At 34.5% G+C, this 22,753-nt stretch overlaps 1 protein-coding gene across 5 annotated transcripts in view; it reads left to right on the forward strand.

The window, feature by feature from the left end:
• The window catches only part of LOC149789481 (electroneutral sodium bicarbonate exchanger 1-like), a 258,615-nt gene that overhangs the window by 167,580 nt on the left and 68,282 nt on the right, over positions 1 to 22,753 (forward strand). For all 5 annotated transcript variants that reach the window (XR_016423667.1, XM_089971498.1, XM_089971496.1 and 2 more), the window contains 4 exons: positions 2,805 to 3,393; positions 4,577 to 4,690; positions 5,466 to 5,630; positions 11,312 to 11,490. Coding sequence is in view for 4 of the 5 variants with exons in the window: in XM_089971498.1 (XP_089827624.1) it covers positions 2,805 to 3,393; positions 4,577 to 4,690; positions 5,466 to 5,630; positions 11,312 to 11,490 (1,047 nt within the window). In the remaining variant the exon portion in view is untranslated. The remainder of the gene's footprint in view (positions 1 to 2,804; positions 3,394 to 4,576; positions 4,691 to 5,465; positions 5,631 to 11,311; positions 11,491 to 22,753) is intronic.

Genomic DNA, 22,753 nt, shown 5'->3' on the forward strand with positions numbered 1-22,753 from the left:
GGGTGAGGGCCAAGACAAGGAAATCCCAGTCAAGGGTTTGTATTATTTGTCTCCCTACAAGGCATAGCCTCATGGGGAGACAATGTAACCTCACAACTGGGATTTCCATGTCTGGGTACAAACACTGACATAAATTATTTTTCTCTTCCAGATTTTTTCAACTAAATTAAATTAACCCTCCTTACACCCTTGCAATTTAGTTAGCAGATTCAAAACACAGTATTTGTCAGGTACTTTTATTGCTTCTCACTTCATATAAAGGTCATCAGGTTTTATACTCTTGTATGGAAATCTGAATAATTATATACATGGAATCGAGTGATATATGTCGCTCTAGGGAAAGGAAAATATTTTTAAGAAAAAACATAATTATTATGTGTTTGAAGTATAAAGCAATGAGCATCTCGAGCCATGTGCTTTCAAACATACTGTGCATTAAGAAAAATATGTTAATGAGGGCAATAGCATGATCTGTTGACCCTAAGTACACAAGTTCTATGCATGAGAAAATAGACATATAAAGTCATTTGATATTATTACTGTATTATCACATTTAATTGATGGATGTCATGTGAAATTGACAATAAATAATGTTTTATATGGTTAAGTTTTAACTTTTGTCAGTTCTGTTTTGGAATACATTCTATGGTAGGCAACTGGTACGAATGATACTGTGCTATACAGTATGCCTACTGGTTACACTTCTCACAAAGTGTGTAGTGACATCAGGAAATGTCTAATTCTTGACTTCTTGGAAATTTATATTTTCTGTCCTGGAAATATGGCATGTGTTGCTATGACTAGTGTAATGATACACTACATGAAAATCTTTCTGTAGGATAGTATGTGGACTGATGAATGCATCAGTCTGGTTGGTAAGTGCAGGAGTTTTCATTTGCAGTCACAACTTTTATAGTTGATTCAACTGTGAATTTGTGGGTTTTCGACAAAGATGAAACCAGTTTGACATGACACATTTCTGACTTTTGCTGGCTTTGCAGTAGCACTTGAGAGAGTTTGGTTTTGTGTGGCCAGTAATGTGTATTGCCTCTGTGTCTTGAGCTTTATTGAATAGCTCCCACATATGTGAGTATGTGTTTGTGTGAAAATGTTTTGTATGGTGTTATCAAAGTTGGAGAGACCTGAAGTTGCTTTATGAGTGAATTTCTTTTTGTTACATGTCTGTTGTTGTTGGATTTTATAACAACTCTGTCATGTACAGCAGAAGACATCAAGGGTTTCTTTTTAAAAGTTCCTAGCACATGGATAGCATGACTGAGATGACAGGTCTGAGATAACCAGACTCGTATAGGAAAAGTATGGTTAGCAAAACAAGTCAATTTCTCTGTTACATATATGAGAATAATAGCACTTGTATGATTTTGATAAGTCTTGAGATTAATAGATAGGGTTTCACACAGATCTATATAGTCTAGGTTTGGCTGATAAAATATTTCAGCACAACATGATTACCAAGTAATTATATGGAATAAATATTGGCACCTAGTGACAAACTTTTCAGTCAGACATGATGGGAGAATTTGGAAGCAAGTCATATATTCATTTACATTTGTGTAATATGGTGGGCTCGAAAATAGTGTCTTTGAGTGGCAGGTGCAGGACCTCTCTCCCTCTCAGAGTGTCCGATCCAACAGGTCCAAGCTGTGCCAGAGAAGTGTCAAATTGACAAATTGAGTACAAAAGCTGTTACAAATGTTTGCTTGTTGCATGAGCATGAATCGAGTCAACCTTTAAGCTGTATGTACCAGGTAAAGGTTGCTTGACCTACACTCTTACTTAAATCAGGAAATATCAGGAAGGTTGAACACAACAGTTTTCCAGTCTGCTATCATATTTGGCCCATGGAGAATTTTTTCAAGTGTTTTCTAAATGTTTGCTATACTTTGCATCCTTGTTTGGCTTATTCTACTTTGTTGAAGGGCCATTTTCCTATATTTTTTTTCCTTTTGGCATTTTTGATTTGCCACAAGATGAGTGGCAAAGTTGCATAAACTCATCATCATTATCAGTCCTGTCAGTTGGAGTGTAGCCATGCGTAAAGGCCAGTTTGCATTCCAATGTTCTAGACAATTCAACCTCATGATTTAAGTATCAGTAACACAATGTGCACGTTATCTTTTGCATAAAGTATTTCAAATCTCGCTGAATAAAGCTTTAGGTCGAAGACTGGAATGTTCTGTTGCCAAGTAATAAGACAAAGTTTCTTTGAATGAGTCGACTTTGGGTCTTGCAGTTGTGATATACTTGTGGACTGATACTCAGATTTAGAGGCAATACTTGTACTCTGTTCTATACATGATATCCCAGTCTTACTGTCTTGTACACATTGAGTAAACTGTTTAGAATGGACTTTTCCAACATTTCACAATCATTTAAGTAACAACTTTGAGACTTGTAATTTCCAGTTCTTATAAAACTGGGAGGTCCAATATACTTTTGATACATTAAGCTATTAGGTCAGATGGTGAAAATTCCAGGTCCTGGACTGGACCTCAGACCGTCACTAATTTCAGGCCTTGTATGTGTACAGTGAAACAATTGCTGTCCAGCCTGTACTCTGGAGGAAGTAGCACATGCCTACCTGCAGATGTTATTGTCAATTTAATCATGAGAAATTGTGTGGCCATACACTTTCTGGGGAGAAAGGATGTGTTTACACTAACATATTTAACCATTTTTTTAGTTTTTCATAGATGAAATGCACTTTTTTTTAGCAGTCTTTCATTAATGTATGAAAAGTTTCATTAATAAACATTTATTTGATCATGTGATTTTCATTTCAGTGACCATGACTGGGATTTCCTTCCAATGCGAGCATGGACAGGAATATGGACAACAGTTTGTCTTTTACTTATTGTGGCCTTTGACCTTAGTGCCCTGGTTCGATACATTACCAGATTTACAGAAGAGAGTTTTGCTAGCCTGATTGCTTTAATTTTTATTTATGAGGCTTTTTTAAAGCTAATTGATATCACAGAATTTGCACCATATAATCCCAATCCAGATATTCCAATCAACTTTGACTGTCAGTGTGTGGACCCTAACAGCACCGTTGGTGTGAACAACAGTCTCTTGAACTTTACAACAACAGAAATGACAGTAGCCGGTACAGTTATCATTGGCAGGTTTAGTACGTCATCAGAAGCCGCATACAGCATTGTGAATACCACACTTAATGAGACAATACAAAATTTCTCAGCCATTGCTATTGACAAGTGTGTGAAGATGGGAGGTCATCTTGAGGGACCAGGCTGTTATGCCAAGCATTATGTTCCTGATGTCTTTTTCCTGTCCATACTCCTGTTTATTGGAACATTTGCTCTTGCTAATGCCATGGTTGCCTTCAAGACAAGTCCATATTTCCCATCCTTTGTAAGTTAATAGACATTAGGACCATGACTGTCATAGTTTATCTCATTCTCAGATGCATTCTGTTCTTTTTTTCTATCTATCTTTCTATTTAATGTTGACCACTGTTAAACTCAGTCCTTAGAAGCATATGATATGCTTAAGTGCACAAGTAAATTCATTACATTATTTTATCATGCATTCCTCTTTGCTAACATAGGATGCTTCTGATCACTATTTCTTAACACATTAACCCCTGGAGCTTTTTGTCATTTTTGCCTGAAAATCAGGTAGGAAACACATTTTGAAAGCTATTTCTGAATAGATCCCAAAACCCAATCCCCAGTGATCTTTCAATAACATACTACCTAGTTGTGTTAGAAACATCGTTTTTTGTTGGCTATTTGACTTGCACATGAGCAGAAGGCTAAAAATTGAATTTTTTTAAAAAAGTTTTTGCTAAACAGAGCCATTATTTTTGTATGGAGACCACTCTTTATTCCAAATGCCCATCATATCCTATTTTTTGCAAAGGCAATTCTGTCTGTTTGCAGTTCATACCAGTTTGCCTTAGATCTGTGACCACAAGGTCTAAAATCCAGACACAAAATCGGTTTCCGACCACGGGCGAATTTTTGGTAGAAAAAAGTCAGGTCCAAAAAATGAGGTTTTTTGATCAGTATTTTGTAGTGCAACTAGATATTCCAGATTATTTGGTATCATTTTAGAGCTACATCTGTCTACCTTTCTATAATACCACCCACTTTAGTGTATCATGCATGACCATGACGCTACAGAGCTCGGCAGTAGGCTACTACCTCCTGCCCCATTAATTCATCGCTCGGGGTTAATGTGTTAACAAGGATCTTTAATCTTTTTTTACAAATCGTCAAGGAATTGCTAAATTTGTAATTTATGTGCAATGTCGATGCACAAGTGATTAAATACACAAGGAATATTCAAATTTGGTGACATCATCAAATGCACTGTTTAACACATTAATCCCTGGAGCTTTTTGTCATTTTCGCCTGAAAATCGAGTAGGCTACTAGGGGTTAATTTGTTAATGAGGCAAGTCTGTTCATTCTGTTAGTAATTTCAAGCAAATAGCAGACTGCTCTACCAGTTCATTATGATTCAGCAAATGGCAGATTGGTCTACAAGGTCATTATGGGTATACATTATTACATGTGACCTTTCTTTTTCAGGTGAGGCAGACAGTCAGTGATTTTGCTGTATTGATTGCAATTCTTGCTATGGTCGGTCTTGATGCTGTCATTGGTCTAGATACACCTAAACTTAATGTTCCTGAAAAATTTGAGGTAAATTAATTCTATATCAAATATTATGTTTTCAGACAAATTACATTTTTTCCCTTGTAATAAAAAAGCCCAGTGGGCTTGCCTTGCAGAGTTTCGGAAAAGCTGATGATGGCATATTATCATCAGAGGTTTAAATATACATGAGGTATGCCAAGATTTTGTAATAGTGTGGGTTGGGTTTATCATCAGACAGATGCTTATCTTGCAAGAATTATAGCTAATTGTTTTTAAGACTGTGTCAATTTAACGTTTTCTTTTTAAGTCTCACATACTGTAATTTCTCTGCATTTCTTGGGGTAACAATTTTTGAAGATTTCGTGCAAGCTACAAATTAAAAAATTAAATACCCAGTTATCTAAGGTTCCTAAGCCAAAAATTTAAGTCACGATGAAAATGTCTTCTTCCTCCATGTTGAAAGTTGATAATCAAAAAACTTTATAAAATGACATTATGAAAGATGCAAGATACAGGGATCTTTAAATAACTTGGCTTGTTTTTAACTTTTAAAAATAATTTTTGTACATATTCTCTTGAGCAAAACTTGAAGTTACATATATATATAATGGTAATTTTTGTGAGGTTATACACAGATGGCATGTTTCTTTGGGAAAAAAGTTTTTTTAAAATATTTTGTACTTCTATAATATGGTTTTTCATTATACACACACTGCAAAATAATATGGACTATTTACACCCCAGTAATGTTTATGTTTAGATGTGTAGTGCTGGAAAACTGCTTTCGAGAGATCTCTTTAAATGTATTCATTTTCTTTAGCCATCTCACCCCGACCGACCCTGGTTCATTAACCCTGTGAGTAAAAAAAATCCATGGTGGATCATCCCTGGTTCCATCATTCCAGCCCTACTGGCCACCCTTCTTATCTTTATGGATCAGCAAATCACTGCAGTTATTGTCAACAGGAAGGAGAACAAACTCAAGGTTAGTATTGACTTCATTGAACATCACTATCTGGTATTGACGTAATTAAACATCATACAGTATTGCCTAGTATTGACTTCATTGAACATCTTATAATACTGTCTGGTATTGACTTAATTAAACATCTTACAGTATTGTCTAGTATTTACTTAAGTAAACATCTTACAGTACTGTCTAGTTTTGATGTAATTAAACATCTTACAGTACTGTCTAGTATTGACTTAATTAAATATCTTACAGTATTGTCTAGTATTGACTTAAAAATCTTACAGTATTGTCTATTATTGACTTAAAAAAAACATATTACAGTATTGTCTAGTATTGACTTAATTAAACATCTTGCAGTACTGTCTTGTATTGACTTCATTGAACATCTTAAAGTACTGTTATAGAATTGATTTTGTTAAAACATCTTACAATACTGTGTGTCACATGCTTAGGCGCTGACAAAAAGTAACAAGAAAAGAGTGAAGACAACAAGCTTTGTAAAATTTAGCTAATAATTTATTTCCCTAGGAAAACAAGGTAAATATGAGAAAAAGAACTTATGGTTTTGATAATCAAATCCAAAATTAATCCAAGAATTAAAAAATAGAAGTCCTATTATTAAAAAGGCCCAAATGAATCTGAGTTCGAGTCCTGATAAAATCCAAAATGGAAGACTATGACGTCAGTTGTAACCCATGAAATGATGCAGTGTCAGCAGGTTCTTGTTGAATTACAGAAAACATTATTCCAGTTTTTGAATCCTGTTTAAATTTCAATAAATGTCTTTGTCCAAGAATTAATTTAGAGCACTAGTATTTCCAGGGAAAAGAATCACTTTTCTTAAAAATAATTTGAAGAAAATAAAATAATTAGTCCCAAACTGGACATAACATAAAACACCTGGATGTCTCAAGTGTTAAGGCACTAATGAAAATTTCTTCTCAAAACATTAGTAATAAGTCTTAACTACAATGCTAAACAAATTCCCTGATGGAGGTCAAGAGTTCATCCTTCTAGGAAAACCAGAAGTTTGTAACAATAAACATGTGTTATATGTTACCTACTCCCAGTAATGCCTTAACTGAAATCAATGTTTTTTTTACTCTGGGAAAGAATTTTTTAAAAAAAGTCTTTACCAGAACCCTTACTGGTTCTGAATCAATGTCAGCAATAGATAAAATGTCTATATAAAGTTGTTTGTGTCAAAAATATTAAAAAAACAGCCAGAACTGCACTCTTCTAGACAGTATCTGAAATCCAGTAATTAAAGTTACATTACAATAGCATGTAATGGAATATATAAAAAATTAAAACCAACAAGCAAACAATTAAATTAAATCACATATAAATTAAATCAAAATATACATAACGTGTAGTATTGACTTTATCAAATATTTCATAATGTTGTCTAGTATTTATGTCACTGAGCATCATACTATCTGGTATTGACTTTATTTAATATCTCACAATACTGTTTAGTATTGACTTCATTGAACATGTTGGAATTCTGTCTAGTATTGACTTCATAGAACATCTTATAATATTGTCTGGTATTGACTTCATTGAACATATTGCAATACTGTCTAGTATTGACTTCATTGAGCATATTACAGTTTTGTCTAGTATATACTTCACTGAACATATTACAGTATTGTGTAGTATTGACTTCATTGAACACATTACAGTATTACAATACCATCCACTTAAATTGTATCTAACCTTTTGTCTGCCCATATATTTCTTTGATGTGAAATATTAATAAAATAGGTTTTTGAAAATCATTCAGATTGAGACTGTTTGTAGTGAGAGTTGGGTTTATCATGTTGTTTGGGTAGCAACTATGGATCAGATATTATTTCCTTTTAATGAACTAATAACTTTTTATGAAATTTCTGTAAATGCACTACTGTATAGAATAGTTAAAATTTCTTCCATATTTTGACAAAAGTCTAGTTTTATTATTTAGATGCAAACTGTTTTTTGGAAAAAATATGGTTAATTTTTCAGATATGAAAAGTTTTATTTTGCTGCCGGGTGTTATGTATGTAATGTACAGCAGTGACCCAATTTTTAAATTAAATTAAGGAGTTTAATGTTGGTTTTTCTGCATTTATCATAGTATAAACTGCTCGATGCTGAATCACACAGCAATTAACACCCAAAGACCGTTAAGCTGTATGATTCTGCAACTGACAGTTTATACCACAATAAACACAAAAAACAAACAATTCAAACTTTTATTTTGCAATTCTTTATAATTTTTTTATTTTGCTTTTATAAAAAATATTTCATATCAGCATATGAATTCCTGTTGAGGGCTCCAGGTACATAGCTATTTATAGAACAGGGGATTCTCCCTCAACAATATGTAATAGTTACATCAACATCAAACAAAAGTCATTTAATTGATATCTGATCTAAGGCTTGGAACATTCCACGGTGTATTTTATCCAAATGGGCACACGTATTCTGAGTAGAAGCTCAATATTCAAAACAAAGGATGTGTTTGTTGACATAAAAATATGTCTTTTGGATTTGATGCTTTCATTGTTGAGTTCAACATGATTTGGCAATTCGTTAGTTTTCAGACTCAAAGAGTATTCAGTTTTCGTTTCTTTAAACCTATTTTCATTTTCATTATCTGTCCAGGCTACCTACATGGGATCCTTGCAAATGAAATTAAGACTATCGGCAAATGGTGGTCCAGTAGTCGTACAAAGTAAGACACTGGATCTGACAGTAAAATGGGGCACAGGAAGGATCTATCCCTCACCCCAACATAACTATTAGGGTCAGCATCTTAAATTGTATTACTCACGGTCCAAGAGTTTGAATGTTAGTCGTTGGACCATGCTTCCCCCAGTCACAATTTACCTGTAGTTTAAATTTTATTTGTAATGGGTCGCAGTGAAATCACTGAATTCACACTTTTTTCTTAGTAGATTGATAGTTTCTAATCTCTGATATAGGGTTATACATATGAGATATTACCCTTTGAGAGATTTAACTCACTTTGGTTTGTGGTCATCCTGCTATTCAACTGGCAAGGGACTAGATTTGGTTCATTCAATATGCTTGATAATTCAGCTTGTGAAATATTGTCTACTTCGGAAGGCATGGCAAGTATTGATTGGTCGATGTGTTCAGTATTTCAATTTTTAGAATTCTGCCATTTTGGACACAACAGTTGTATACAGAATAAGGGCAACACAACAGATGCTGACCTTGCATACATGCAACATTTTTATCCAAATTAATATCATGTATAGTGAAAGAAAGAATATTTTCTTTTCAGAAAAATTTACAAAGATATGGTTTTTGATTCTGTCAAACTCAGTTTATTTGATTTTCAGAGGAAAAACACTAACATTTTTGTTTTGTTTTGAATGCATGCATTGTGTATGCCATCTTGTTCACATTTACATTGGTTACTTTGTGTTGGACTCTATTTATAGAAGTTGGTATAAAGTAGTTCTCCATATAGTTTATATAGAAATAAATATAGCACTCACCGATTACATGGTTATGTTGAGACCACTGGAAATTTTTACATTTACCATCTAATACAGTTGTAATTACATTGATATTCCATTAGTAATAATTTGGACTGTCTTTGCTGGAGGTCTTCTAATTTAAATGCTGTGATGGTTAATTTAATATGTTAACCTACCTTATTTAAATTTAATGTTCAATCATGTGTTCAGTTCATGTACACCATGACAGGACTTAATTTGTCTTACCTGTTGGTACTTGAGCAGACTAAATCCGTTTTTCAAAACTGAAGAGTAGCTATCATATATTGTTGATTTTAGTGAATAACTTCGAATTCTAATTGCCATATTTACTGTATATTTTTGGACACAATAAAATAATTTGTTTTCATGTTGCAGAACTTATGATGAAACCTTCTTTCACCCAGGTCATATGTCCCAAAATTTAAGAAAAGAAATAAATTTGTCTTGAATTTGCGCACACACACCCACTGCACGTTTCAATAAAATAGATAAATAGAATGTTTATTTTATAATAAAATGAATGAAACTAACCTTGTATTATTATCATTGATAGCATTAAAGAAAAAGTATATCCATAACTCTGTATATGTACTGTAGGCATCCATACTGTAGCATGTATCCCTTATGTCAGATAACACACGACACATTATTCATTGACATGAACATAGAGAAACAAAATGTGTTTGGTTGTACTCAAAAGTCTAAACATGTTTTCCGACTGAAAACTGGATCCAACAAAATCACATGTGAAAGGGAAATGTCAACCATTTTTCGGAAGGCATCTGCGGTTCACACATGACAGTGTTCGATGCAAAATAACCAAGATTGTTTTATATCCAGGTTAAATGTTTGACTGTATCTCACAAATAAGAATCATGCATTCACTGTGAGTGTAAATGACAACCTTTTTATTAGGATGGGTTATAAAATGTGTTATTAAAGCAAGTAATTGTTGTGTACACAAAATGCCCATTTGCATTAATTATGACTACAGTTACCAAGCAAATAGAACCCCAGGAGGTGAATAAACAGAACTGGCAGTGAGCAATAAACTCATTGTTTGAACTTACTGACAGGATATCAAAGTACAGAGTTCATTTATTTTTTTATTACAAAGCATGCCAAATTCAGAAGCTGACTTTGGATTATTTTAAGTGTGCCGATTTTTGTTTTTTTGTTTTTTTACTTATATATATTTAGTCAGCTGACATAGGGAAGCATTCTTTGGTTCCTTTTTACTGGCATTCAAGGGAATTTTGAAAATAAAATAAAACAGTGGAAGAATTTTGAAAGTGGCACAATATAGTGTTTTGTGCATGAACATCGATGATGCAGCATCACCCAAAAAAGAGTTGGAGAAAATAAAATCATTTGATAAATTCGTGAAGGCCAGAAGAGAAGATTATTTTGCTGACAGCATGATCATTAATTATGGATCAAATTACAGTGTACTTTGATCCCATTCCTGGATGGACTGTTGATGAGATGGGGGTTAAAAGTGTGAGAATTATTGTTTAAAAAAAACAACTGACTTAAGTCCTTACAGTTCCTGCTTTAGGTCATTTGTTACCTCCTGTGATAATAATTCATGGTATGAAAAAGCTAAAAGATATTCATGCATTGGAAAGAATGGATCTTATGCAAGCAGGAGAAGAGTTGGGTTGATTAGATAATGCTGCAGTGGATTAAAGAGCTTTATCGAAGTACAGTTTTAAATTTTGTAAAAATAAAATTAAGTTGGACTGCATTTTCTGATATGTAATTTTTGTATGATTTTTAAGGTGCCCCACAACTTGCGACTCGAAAAAATGATGTGTCCCAGAACATACAGTGCACAAAAAAATTACTTTAAAACTTAATTTATGGTGTCCCAACAAATATAGTGTCCCAACATATATGGTAAAATCAACTTAGTTTGTGATATTAAAGTGATTCATTATTGCAGTATTTCTGTCAAGAGTTGGGTTTGAGATGACCTCATATTTAATTTAACATTACCATTGGTTTAATAGAATCTTTGATGGGTTAATACCAAGCCAGACACAAAAAATCTCACTGTGTCAACCCCTGCATTTATTAACTTTTATCAGTTTTTTGTCTTTTCTTATCAAAGAGATAATTTCTTAATTGTAAAACTTGTATTGATCCAGTTTAAGTACACTTGATTGTTTATTTCAGAAAGGAAATGGTTACCACCTGGACCTGTTGATCGTTGCAATTGGTATTTTGATCTGCTCACTCCTTGGGCTCCCATTTTATGTGGCAGCCACAGTGTCTGCCCTTGCTCACATCATGAGTCTTAAGAAGGAGTCAGAGTGTACAGCACCAGGAGAGAAACCAGTCTTCTTAGGCTGCAGGTACAGATTGTCTTTATTCTCTTTTACCTTGATAGTCGATACTAGGAGCTGAACCAGTCTTCAACGGTTGCAGGTACAGATTATCTTTGTTCTCTTTTACCTTATTTCATCCATACTAAAACCACATTTCTCAGGCTACAGTATAGAGTGTGTTTATTCTCATCTATGTTATTAATCGATACTAGGAGAGAAACCAGTCTAAAAATTATGAATTTTTTTAATTTCAAAGTGCCTTTTTCAGATCATCAGTCCATGCCACTCTTTTGAAGAAAAAAATGTTCTTACTAGGTCATTATAATCAGAGAAATGCTGTTATGTTTTTGTACACTTTTTATTATTTTTATTTCAAGTAACAAATATTTTAATGGTTTAATTGCATTTTTCTGTTGTACACTTAGAGCATTTAAAAAGTTATGAATATTAGAGACTGAACTTCTAGCTTAATAAAATTCTTAACTTGTCCACACTATAGGATGTTTCATTGACCTACAAGCTGTGTTGTATTTTGCCAGTAGAATGTGTTAGTACATACAGTCTTGCAACAGTTAGGTAACTAATTAGATGTAGAAAAAAGAGAAAGTGTATGAGGTGTTTATATTGATGATGCACTGAAATGGGTCCCTTTACAAACATTTCAGATTTAGTTTGCTAACTTAATCTACCACTGAAGTTGAGTTCATGCTACTTTATTCAATATTCTACAAATAAAACAGCTGACAGTATCCTAACATATATGACTGGGAAAAACTGATATACACATCTTTAAAGCTCTAGTATTCAGTATTTAATGCTTATCCACTCAATACTGTTAACAGACTTGACTCAGTTTTGGACTTCATTACTGTGTAAGCTAATTGGGCTTATTAGAAAAGAATATATATATATATATATATATATATATATATATATATATATATATATATATATATATATATATATATATATATAAAGAAACTCTTCCTATTACCTTTTTCACTGCATGATGACTGGCTGATTACTAATTTTTTAGCTTTTGTTGGATATATTATACGTTAGTATCCCATAAATCTCATAAGATCCAAGTTATACCTTGTCGATTAATGTCCATCCATCAACAGAGTTGATAATGTATCAGTTGTAAAGATATTTACTTTGTTGTTTTCTGGCCTTGTGATCCAACACATTAGTGGTCATTGTTGGGTGTGTAATCACACATACTGCATGTATTTCCACTTTCAATAATAAGTGATTTTACTGTAATATTGAGCAGTGCTCAAAGAAAACTTTTTTCATACAGAGGTCCAGGGCTGTTGACTTAAATAAACTCACAAGCCCTGAATGAAATTCCACAAGCCTTGGCTCCAGTTTCCACATGCCCAAAATTTCCCATTTTAATATCACACAATGTTTCAGCAGCTACTTTTCAAATATAAATTCAGTAGGGTTCAAAGGGGTTTGAAGGTAAAGCAGATGTCATTAGTGTTCATCGCTACACTCACTAGGGACTGGATGGTCCTGGTGTTCATATGTCTCTGTTGGATTCTCTGAGTGAATCCTGGTCAGATCCGAGTTGATATATGTCGATATGTTGTTTGCAGTATGTGTAAAGAGTTAATAGCTGCCCCTCCCCCTTTTTTTTTAATTCTTGGCATGTCATGCTTAACACTAAAAAAACTCCATCAATCAAGACTTCTGAAATTTATTTTGTTGGGCTTTGCTGATTACGTCCTATTTGGTTCCTTAATCAGCTGCAGAAATGAATTACACTTGAACACTATTCCGACAACTGTAATGATCATGCTTTGCATTCCATATATGCAGTAAAATCCTACTTCAAAAAATCATTGCCGCTGTTCACAAACTTGTCAAAAATATAACACATAAGGTTTAAACATTCTCATTCAGAGCAATGGTATGTAATAACTTTTGTTACTGTACATGCATCTAGCATCTATTTAATTTACCTATACTGAGTTGCTCCACTTCCTGATCCTACATATGCAAATTAGTACAATGTGCTCACCCACTGCAGTCTTCAAATACATCTCACTAACTATTGTCAAAAAATTAATATGTGAAATGGTGGTTTATACCTGACCTCTATGCCTTTAATTGCCACTATTTAAACTGCCCAAGGGATAGGTTTACATTAGCTGTAATCATGACTGTTTACCATTTATACATTCTACATGTCACAAGCATATACTGAAAGTGGTGGGGTTTTGTTTCTTCTATTTTTGAAGATTGATAAACAGTTCAGGGAGTTTTTGAGTACAAAATCTTATTTTTAGCATGACATGCCATGCTTCAGTGTGATTAAAATCATGTCTCAGTTTCATGTAGGACAGTGGTGATCTGATTTAGAATGTGTGGTGTTATGGCAGGTATGTCAACATCTTGAAAACATATTTACATATTTCATCAGCGCAAACAAAGTTTCCTCAAGCAGATCAGAATTTCTTTAGACAAGCCAGACAGGCACCTCACTTAGAACACAGGATGGGCACCTCACTTAGAACACAGGATGGACCCGATCTGAAATTAGAGGGGCCCTGGGCATCATGCTATTGGGTTTTATTTGTGTGCTCTGATTGAGATAATTGCAGGTTGGTTTTTTTCTCTCACTTTTCTCATAGCTTTTGTTATTTTAAATAAACATTGATGAAATACACTTAGTACAAGTACAAGATTTTAAGTCAACAAGGAAATTGATGACATGTGTCTGTCTGTTTTGCACAGAGTTTTCTTTCACTGTTGATATTGTTATAGGTGAACTCTTTTGGGTTGTTATTTCCAATAGTTGGTCATTTTTGTCATTTTCAGATGAAACAATGATAACATTTAATGCCAAAGTCAATGAAACCATGCATGATTTGTGTTTCTCTTGCACAGATTGTTCTTCCGGTGTTGTTTTTTTATATGTGGAAATTTTGGGGTTATTTCCAGTTAGTTTTGGTCATTCTTGCCATCTCGTATTAAATGTTGTTTTCATGTGCCAGTGAGAACACTTGTGATATTTATCTCATTTGCACAAAGTATTCATCTTTTTCTAAGTGTGCTTTGTATGGGTGAAGTGGTAGTAAAATTTGATCAATGGTTTTATGTAGGGATGGGTCAAGTTTCATTCATGGAAAGTGATATAATTTCCAGAGTGGCCTGGAGTTCAAGGGAGACTGTCATCCAGAAGGCAGAGGTTCCCTCCACAAGTCTGAGAATGGCTTTAGTCCAAGTGAATTGTCAGATTTTGATGATCTGTATTGCCATCGTCCCATTCAGCCGTTGATAAAATGGCTGGCAGGCCCTACTCCAAAATCAGCAGGGCTTGAAAACAGTGTTGATTGGTGTCAAGTCAAGGACCACTGTCACCATCTGAGGGAGCCAGATCTAACATGCAGATAAACAGACCTGAGTTGCTGAGCTGTTTGTGAGGATTCAATACAAAAGCATAGTTACATGTATGAGCTTTACTAAATGAATCAGGCAGTTATTGTTAAACAAGGCAGTTTCTTTCTTGATTGATCAGAGTAAAATGTCCCGCAGTCTTAAATGGTCTTTGTTTTCAGTCACTTGACTCAAAATAATCATAAATCAAACTGGTCAAATCAATTTAACATGATAAAAACTGAAACACATTTACAGATTATATGCTATAGTCTGATAGTTTTCTGGATTCTATCAGTGGTCTCATTGCACAAGTGGGTCAAGTGCCTTGCTGAAGAAAGCAACCATTTTATTATTGCCATATCTGCATTGAAGTCTTGACCTTCTAACATGGTCAGTAGTAACCATGGCCAATTTGTTTTCCATTGTTCTTTAAATGTGCAGACATGGTATTCATCATACTTTGCATCTTTTTGTGGCTTATTCTTTTATTGCTGGGGGTCCATTTTCTTCATTTTTGGGTTCCAACAGTTCATCAGGTTTGCCAATGAGAAACCAAAGTTAATAAATTCATTACTCATATTGATTGTTTATATTCATACTATGCAGGTCATTTTGCATTTAAATGTTGTAGTCTGTGGCAAATTCAACCTTAAAGGATAGGATCAGTCATGCAGTATGCATTATTTAGCCAGCAATTGCATCAATCATCTTGAGTCTTGTTGAGTGTGAGTGTGGCTTCAAGTGGATGACTTTGGAATTTTCTCATTCCAAGTAATTAGGTGCAGCCCCTTTGAATAAGATTTGACAATTGATACTTATGTGAAAGGGCACTTGATTTCAGAGATAAAATTACACTGGCTCATACACTTTTCATTACACTTCCTTCCAATCTGACTATCATGTACACAGCAAAATATTAGTAGGCTTTGAGTAACATTGCTTGTATGTAATTTTACGTAATTATACTTCCTGACATTCGACACTTTAAGAAACATTTATGATGCTACAGAGGAATACTTTTAATTTACATTTCTTGGGAAATGTGGGAAGTCTGACTGACTATGGACAAATTTATTGCTTGGGTCGAACTATGAAAACTGCAGGTCATCGACCTCTGGCCACCGCTTTTTTCAGGCCGTGATCAGTGAATGTAAGTCTTTTACTTTAGCAGGTCGTTATGTATAATGTCTGGTTATGCCATGAACTTTAAGGGTATCTAGTTAGCTGATCTGTTTCACTGCACAGACCATCCATATGGTTACTGAGTTGACTGTCTGGATGACATTTGTCTAGCCACAAGCTGAGATGACCAAATCAGACAGAGAAAGAGGGAGAGCAAGAGTTTCTTTATCTTCCACTTAATGTTCAAATCATCATGCAGATTAAAATATGGAAACAGTAGGAAAAGCAGGTGAAAATGAGTTCATCAATGAAATATACTATTATATGTATCCTTTTACAAAGCTTTGGTGCTCCTTGGATCCCAGATTTTGTCTTACAAAAAATATCTGTGATATTGCTGATTGCTCTAGTAGATGGAAGGAGGGCTTTTGTAGGCGTGGTTTGCAGATGGCAGAGTTGGGCCAGCCAGTCCATTGGTTCCCTGCACCTGTAGTCTAGTGACCAGAGATCAGGCACTTCTTCAGTGAGCCATGCTGCATACTGGCTGACAGTTCCAGCTTACATGGAATCATGGGATCATTTTGATTGATCTCTCCATTTCACCACACTTTCTACATTGGCAGTTCCAGAACCAACTATCCAGTTGACAGCCATATATACCATCCAACCAGCAAATGAGTTGACCATCTATCCATCCATCCAGCACACACTCCAGTCATCCATATTGGCAAGACCAACCAACTATCCAGTCGACAGCCATATATACCATCCTACCAGCAAATGAGTTGCCCATCTATCCATCCATCCAGCACACACTCCAGTCATCCATATTGGCAAGACCAACCAACTATCCAGTTGACAGCCATATATACCATCCTATCAGCAAATGAGTTGACCATCTATCCATCCATCCAGCACACACTCCAGTCATCCATATTGGCAAGACCAACCAACTATCCAGCTGACAGCCATATATACCATCCTATCAGCAAATGAGTTGACCATCTATCCATCCATCCAGCACACACTCCAGTCATCCATATTGGCAAGACCAACCAACTATCCAGTCGACAGCCATATATACCATCCTACCAGCAAATGAGTTGACCATCTATCCATCCATCCAGCACACACTCCAGTCATCCATATTGGCAAGACCAACCATGATACTTGCCCACAATGAATTCAGCTTTAAAGAGACTGTTGAGGAAATATATTGTGCATTGCCAACTTTGAAATTGATTGAGAAGGTGAAGGCATCAGAAGCTGTAAAAGACAAGGGCCAACATCCCTTCTTTCATCTGCTACCACAGTCAGCCAAGATAAAGGAAATATCATGATCTGGGCAATTCTAAGGCGTTCTTTTCTGAAAGTCAGCTACCAACAACATTTTGAATATGCAGGTATTGAACACATTCAGACACATTTACCACTGAGCTTCACACATTACATCAAAGCAGTGAATATAACATGCCCACTGTTTTTAAAGGCAGATAAGAATGTTTTCCATTACACATCTAAGCTCATGCATAATATTGTATCAGGATCTTCCATATTAGATCTTGGAATGATGTACTTTTCTGTACCATAGTGGAATCACAAATTGCTTATCAGTCAGCTGGGAGAGGTTTTAGGGCTATGCATAAATCGAGGGTCAGAACTGCAAATTAATTTTGATAGCCCCTCTCAAGTGGAACAGGTCCTCAGTGAATGATCTATTCGATATAGGGGATTTCACGGTTAATATCTCCCCTTGAAAACACCAGAGGGCATCTCGGTGCAACTCACTTCCTGATAGTTCAGTCAGTTAAGATGGCAGATGTAGATCAAGAAAATGTGACAGACCGCTCACATTATACAAGCAGGATCGATATCTCACTATCTTAAAAAGAAATTCTATAATATTTGATCAATTGTTTTTACATCCTATTTTTTTCTCACAAACTTGCGCTGCTCCCAGCTTTCAAATAAATATTCTCTGCCCATTTCAAAACTTCATTATCTTTCCTAATACTACTACCTCATGCTCTAGTTTGTATTATTTGATTGTGTGAAAGTGTATCGCTGCATAAAAAGTTCTTGCAATTTCTCTTGCTTGAAGAATAATGAAAATATCTTTATTTTTTACAGCTTCAATCATAGCAGTTAATGGAGGTTAAACGACAACGAGAAAAAAATTCCAACTTCTTAAGGTTCTTTTATTATTGATTTAGACTGTTGCTTTTCTATTAATGTTCATTATATTTTTCATGATGCACAAATGTCAACCACACTTGAACAGACAGGCACACGTACGAGTCTCCTTGATGATTATTTTAATTTTATTTCCTTGAACGGTTGGAAATTTTAGAGTATACAGTTTGGAGAAATATCGATGTTAGACACTTGTATAGGACATTTGTGGCTCTCACCTTTCTGTCTGTCTGTCTGTCTCATTTCATCTGGTGTATGGGTATGTATATCCTCGAATGAATGTGTGTTCACATACGTATATTACATAAACATGTTTCTGGTTAAAATGAGTATAAAATGATGCTACGATAGAAAGAGTGACTGATAGATAAAGACAACAAATATGAATATTTGTGAGTATCCATTTACTATTGACTTCTAGAGTATGTTCTTACAAGCAGTGTCTTTTTTAAATCATACTGTTTGCAATTTTACATCCGGTCACGTGGATCAAAATTGATTTAAAAGGCGAACCAAAGTAATAGGACGGAATCTGTGAAATAATTTGATCTTTGAAACTTATGTAATTGATGCAAGGAAAGTTAAACAGAATTAAACTAATTTTAAGAAGGCTGTTCTAGATGAGTTTGCTGGTGGAAATCAGAAAAATTGTCTAAAGACCCCAGCAAATTTGAGAGTTATTACATGTCAGCATAAACAAAGAAAAATCATGCTGAAAGTTATTGCATGTATTGTCCGATACTTGATGTTTTAAAAGTCAGAAAGAAAATGAAACAAAAAAATGTCATTGGGCATGTTATTTTCACAGGGGTCTGTTCTTGGACCTGTTCTCTTCATTCTATACACTCAGTCACTTTCAAGTGTCATAGATCATCATCCAGTGTCTCACCAATTGTACGCTGATGACACCTAAATATACAAATCTAGCCACCCAACTGAAGTTGATGCTACCATCCAAGGTGTAGAGAGGTGCATTTCTGATGTGAAATCATGGATGACATATAACAAGCTGCAGATGAATGATGATAAAACTGAGGCCATTCTGATCACAACACAAAGACTTTCTCATTAACATCCTTTACCCCAAACAATAAATATCAGCAACACCAACATTAATTTCACACAATAAGTATGAAACCTTAGTGTTACTCTGGACAGTACTCTCACATTACACCAACATGTCATGAACATTTGCAAAGCTGCATATCTTGAGCTGAGATGCATCAACTCAGTTCTCAAATATCTTTCAGTTGATGCCACTAAAACACTTGTGTGTCCATTAGTACTTTCAAGACTGGACTATTGTAACTCAGTTCTGTCTGGTTCATCTCAATATCTACTCCAGAAACTTCAAAAAGTTCAAAACACAGCTGCTCGGATCATACTTAGAGTACCACGATCAGAGCACACCTCCCCACTGCTCTGTACCCTACACTGGCAATCCATTCAATCTAGAATCAAACACAAAATTTGTTCTCTGTGCTACGTTTCACTGTCGAACTCTAGTCCAACATACCTATCCGACCTCACCCATGTGTACACACCAGCAAGATACTTACGCTCCTCTTCTGACAATTGTATACTCATTATTCCCACTATGAAAACAAAGTCATATGGACAGCGTTCTTTTGCATACCAGGGCCCAGCAACGTGGAATGAATTGCCCACTGAACTTAGACACAAAGACACAGTGATCCAATTCAAGAGTGCTCTCAAAACTCACTTATTTCGACTGCGAGAACAAACTTAAAGACCTAATAATGTTTCCTACCTTAAATATTCTCAGCATGTTTTTTTATGTTTTCTAATTTCATGGTGTTTGTTTTTGTAATGATATTATTATATGTTTTTTATCTTATAGGTGTTGTCTAATGTTGTAAAGATTAGGCGCTATACAAAGTTCTCATTATTATTATTATTATTATTATTATTTAATCTGAATATTGTAAGATATTTACACCCAAATATGAATAAATATTCTGTCTGCATTAATTACACTCCTCTGTCGTTATGATAGCTAATGTAATTATTGCTTTGTTAAGTTCATCTGAATACATTTAAATACTGTGTTCCATTTTTTAAAAAAAAGGCTTTTCTGGTTTAAAATATTCAGCATTACAAATCAGCTAACATATCAAATTTGTGTTATAATTTTCTTATCAAACTTGTGTTATAACTTTCTTAATTCATGTTATAAATGAACTATTAGCCTTGCGAAAGTAACTGAGAAAGAAGGATATATCAACATATGAAAAGGCAAATTGTTGAGATTGTTTTCGTTAAAGTTATATAACCATAAATGTGTAATAAATGTTTAAAATTGGAGAGCAAAGTGAAATGTTCCTAGAAATGAATCTGAAATTATGGATAATGAATCTATATTATCAGGTATGGGCAGTGTATTTAATTTAATTATTTGATATAATTTAAGCATGCAAAATGTAAATATTATTTAATTATCTGATATAGTGTAAGGATGGACATTGAATCTAATTATCTGATTAATGTCCTTAATTATTCTCCTAGTACGAACAAAAGATGTTTGACATATATAATTGATTCATTGGTTTAACCATAATATCTGTAGTACAGCTAAGATTCCTTCCTTTGTTGACTTTGTGTTTAGCTAACCAAATGTAGAATGGTGAACTATCCGGAATTGGACATTTTTTGTGGGCATGTGCATTGAAGCTAAGGGAGGTAATTTTAGGTGCTACGATCAGTATCTCTGTTCCAACCATGAAACCCCCAATAGCAATAGACATTCCGAGGCAAATCTTGTTAGGAAAGCCTTGTTTGGCAAGGAATTTCAGCTTTCAGTTGTGAAGAGAATCTGACAAGCTAAGAAGACCCTTCACTTTGAAGGCCTATTTGGGAAAGTTGAATGTTTGTAGAGACTGGTGTAAGATCAACAGTGTTATCCTATGGATTCAAACAGGGGTGATGATAGAGGTGACAATGCATATTGCAATTGATTACCAAGGGTACCCAAACTTGATTAAATTTAAATTTGGTAGAAATAAACTTGCATTCAAAGATGTAAAGGTGTCCAGGCCAGATGTGCTTGTATATGAAGAGAGAAGTTTAATGGTGATTTTCAGCACTCAGATTTGACACTGAGACATAGAATCATATTTAAGTACATGCCTTCATCAGTTGAGACAAAGAATCATATTTAAGTACATGCCTTCCTCAGTTGATCAAACTCTTCTTTCTTATTTATTTAGTTTCTAAACGGTTGTGCTGACTTTAGCCAGATGGTGCTATAAGTACGAACCAGGTAGTAAAACACAGATTAAAGACAATAAAAATTGCTTATTTAAAGGTTTGCTCTATTTTTTTGAAGTATCACAACATGGGACAAACATACTGTTTTGTGACCAAAATGTTGGGATAGTTGATGCATCAGTGAATGGATACACCCAAACATTGTTCAGTAACCTATCGACATCTGTTAAGTCAACAATTTTTTATCACTGAACCCAGGTTCTGCTGATGATCACATGATGATAAAAGTTTGAAATGCAGTGCGACCCTGCCATAATGTACCCACCAATAATGTGAATTCGGATTTAACGCGGTCTTGGTGTGGCTCCCGAAAGTTTGTATCTTCATTCGCACATGAAAAAATATCTTTTGTTCCAAGTACGTGAAATAGTGTATAAAAAATTTATCTTTTTGGGGAAGAGATCACGTATGAATTCGAATATATTATGATCGTGGCATGGTTCCTGAAATTTTAAATACATGCCTGTATTTTTCTCATACCAGGAAATTTTTTTTAGTATGAAAAACAGTGTGTAAAACATTTATTATCATTTTGGGGAAGAGTTCACATATGAATTTGAATATGATACGATCTTGGCATGGTTCCTGAAATTTTAAATACATGTACGAGTATTTTTCTCGTTACCAGGAAAAATATTTTTTTTTAAGTGCAAGAAATAGTGTGTAAAATGTTTATTATCATTTTGAGGAAAGGTTTGCGCATTAATTTTAATATAATATGATCATGGCATAGCTTCTGAAATCTAACAGTTTCACCAGGTTCTTGAAGTGTTATGCCAAAATAAACATTATCGGAAATGTTACTTATTACTGATCCATGAGTAAAGTCAGTAAGTTGTCTTTGTGATTGTCTTCAATTAATTCTGTATACAGTCATTGCTCAAACAGTAGCCAACATGTGTTTCTTCGTTAACTGCATACACAACCAAGCAGCAGACCATGCTGTAGTTGATAAAAGATTCTCGCAATTTAATAAATGTATAAAAAAACGAAAGCTGCCAACATGTTTGCTGGGCGTGGTGAATTTATTAGACACAATCAGTTGACCAGTAAATAATGTCCACTTTATTAGCTGGAAATTGAAAGGGTATGAAATTGTACATGCGTTCAGCTTAAATTTTTTATAAAAGTGACTCGTGACCATTGCAGACCTACTGCACTTAGTTCTCTGGTTTTACATGTGTATGGTGTTTGTTTATGAACTCATTATTAATTTCCTATTTTTTATAAAAATATTGTACCTTTATGGAAAAGCAGTTTCTCTGCACTTTGCGCAAAGATTAGTATAGTAGTTTTC

The sequence above is a fragment of the Sinohyriopsis cumingii genome, chromosome 10, assembly GCF_028554795.1.
Source record: "Sinohyriopsis cumingii isolate HCF-2022 chromosome 10, ASM2855479v2, whole genome shotgun sequence".
Classification (NCBI taxonomy): Eukaryota; Metazoa; Mollusca; class Bivalvia; order Unionida; family Unionidae; genus Sinohyriopsis; species Sinohyriopsis cumingii.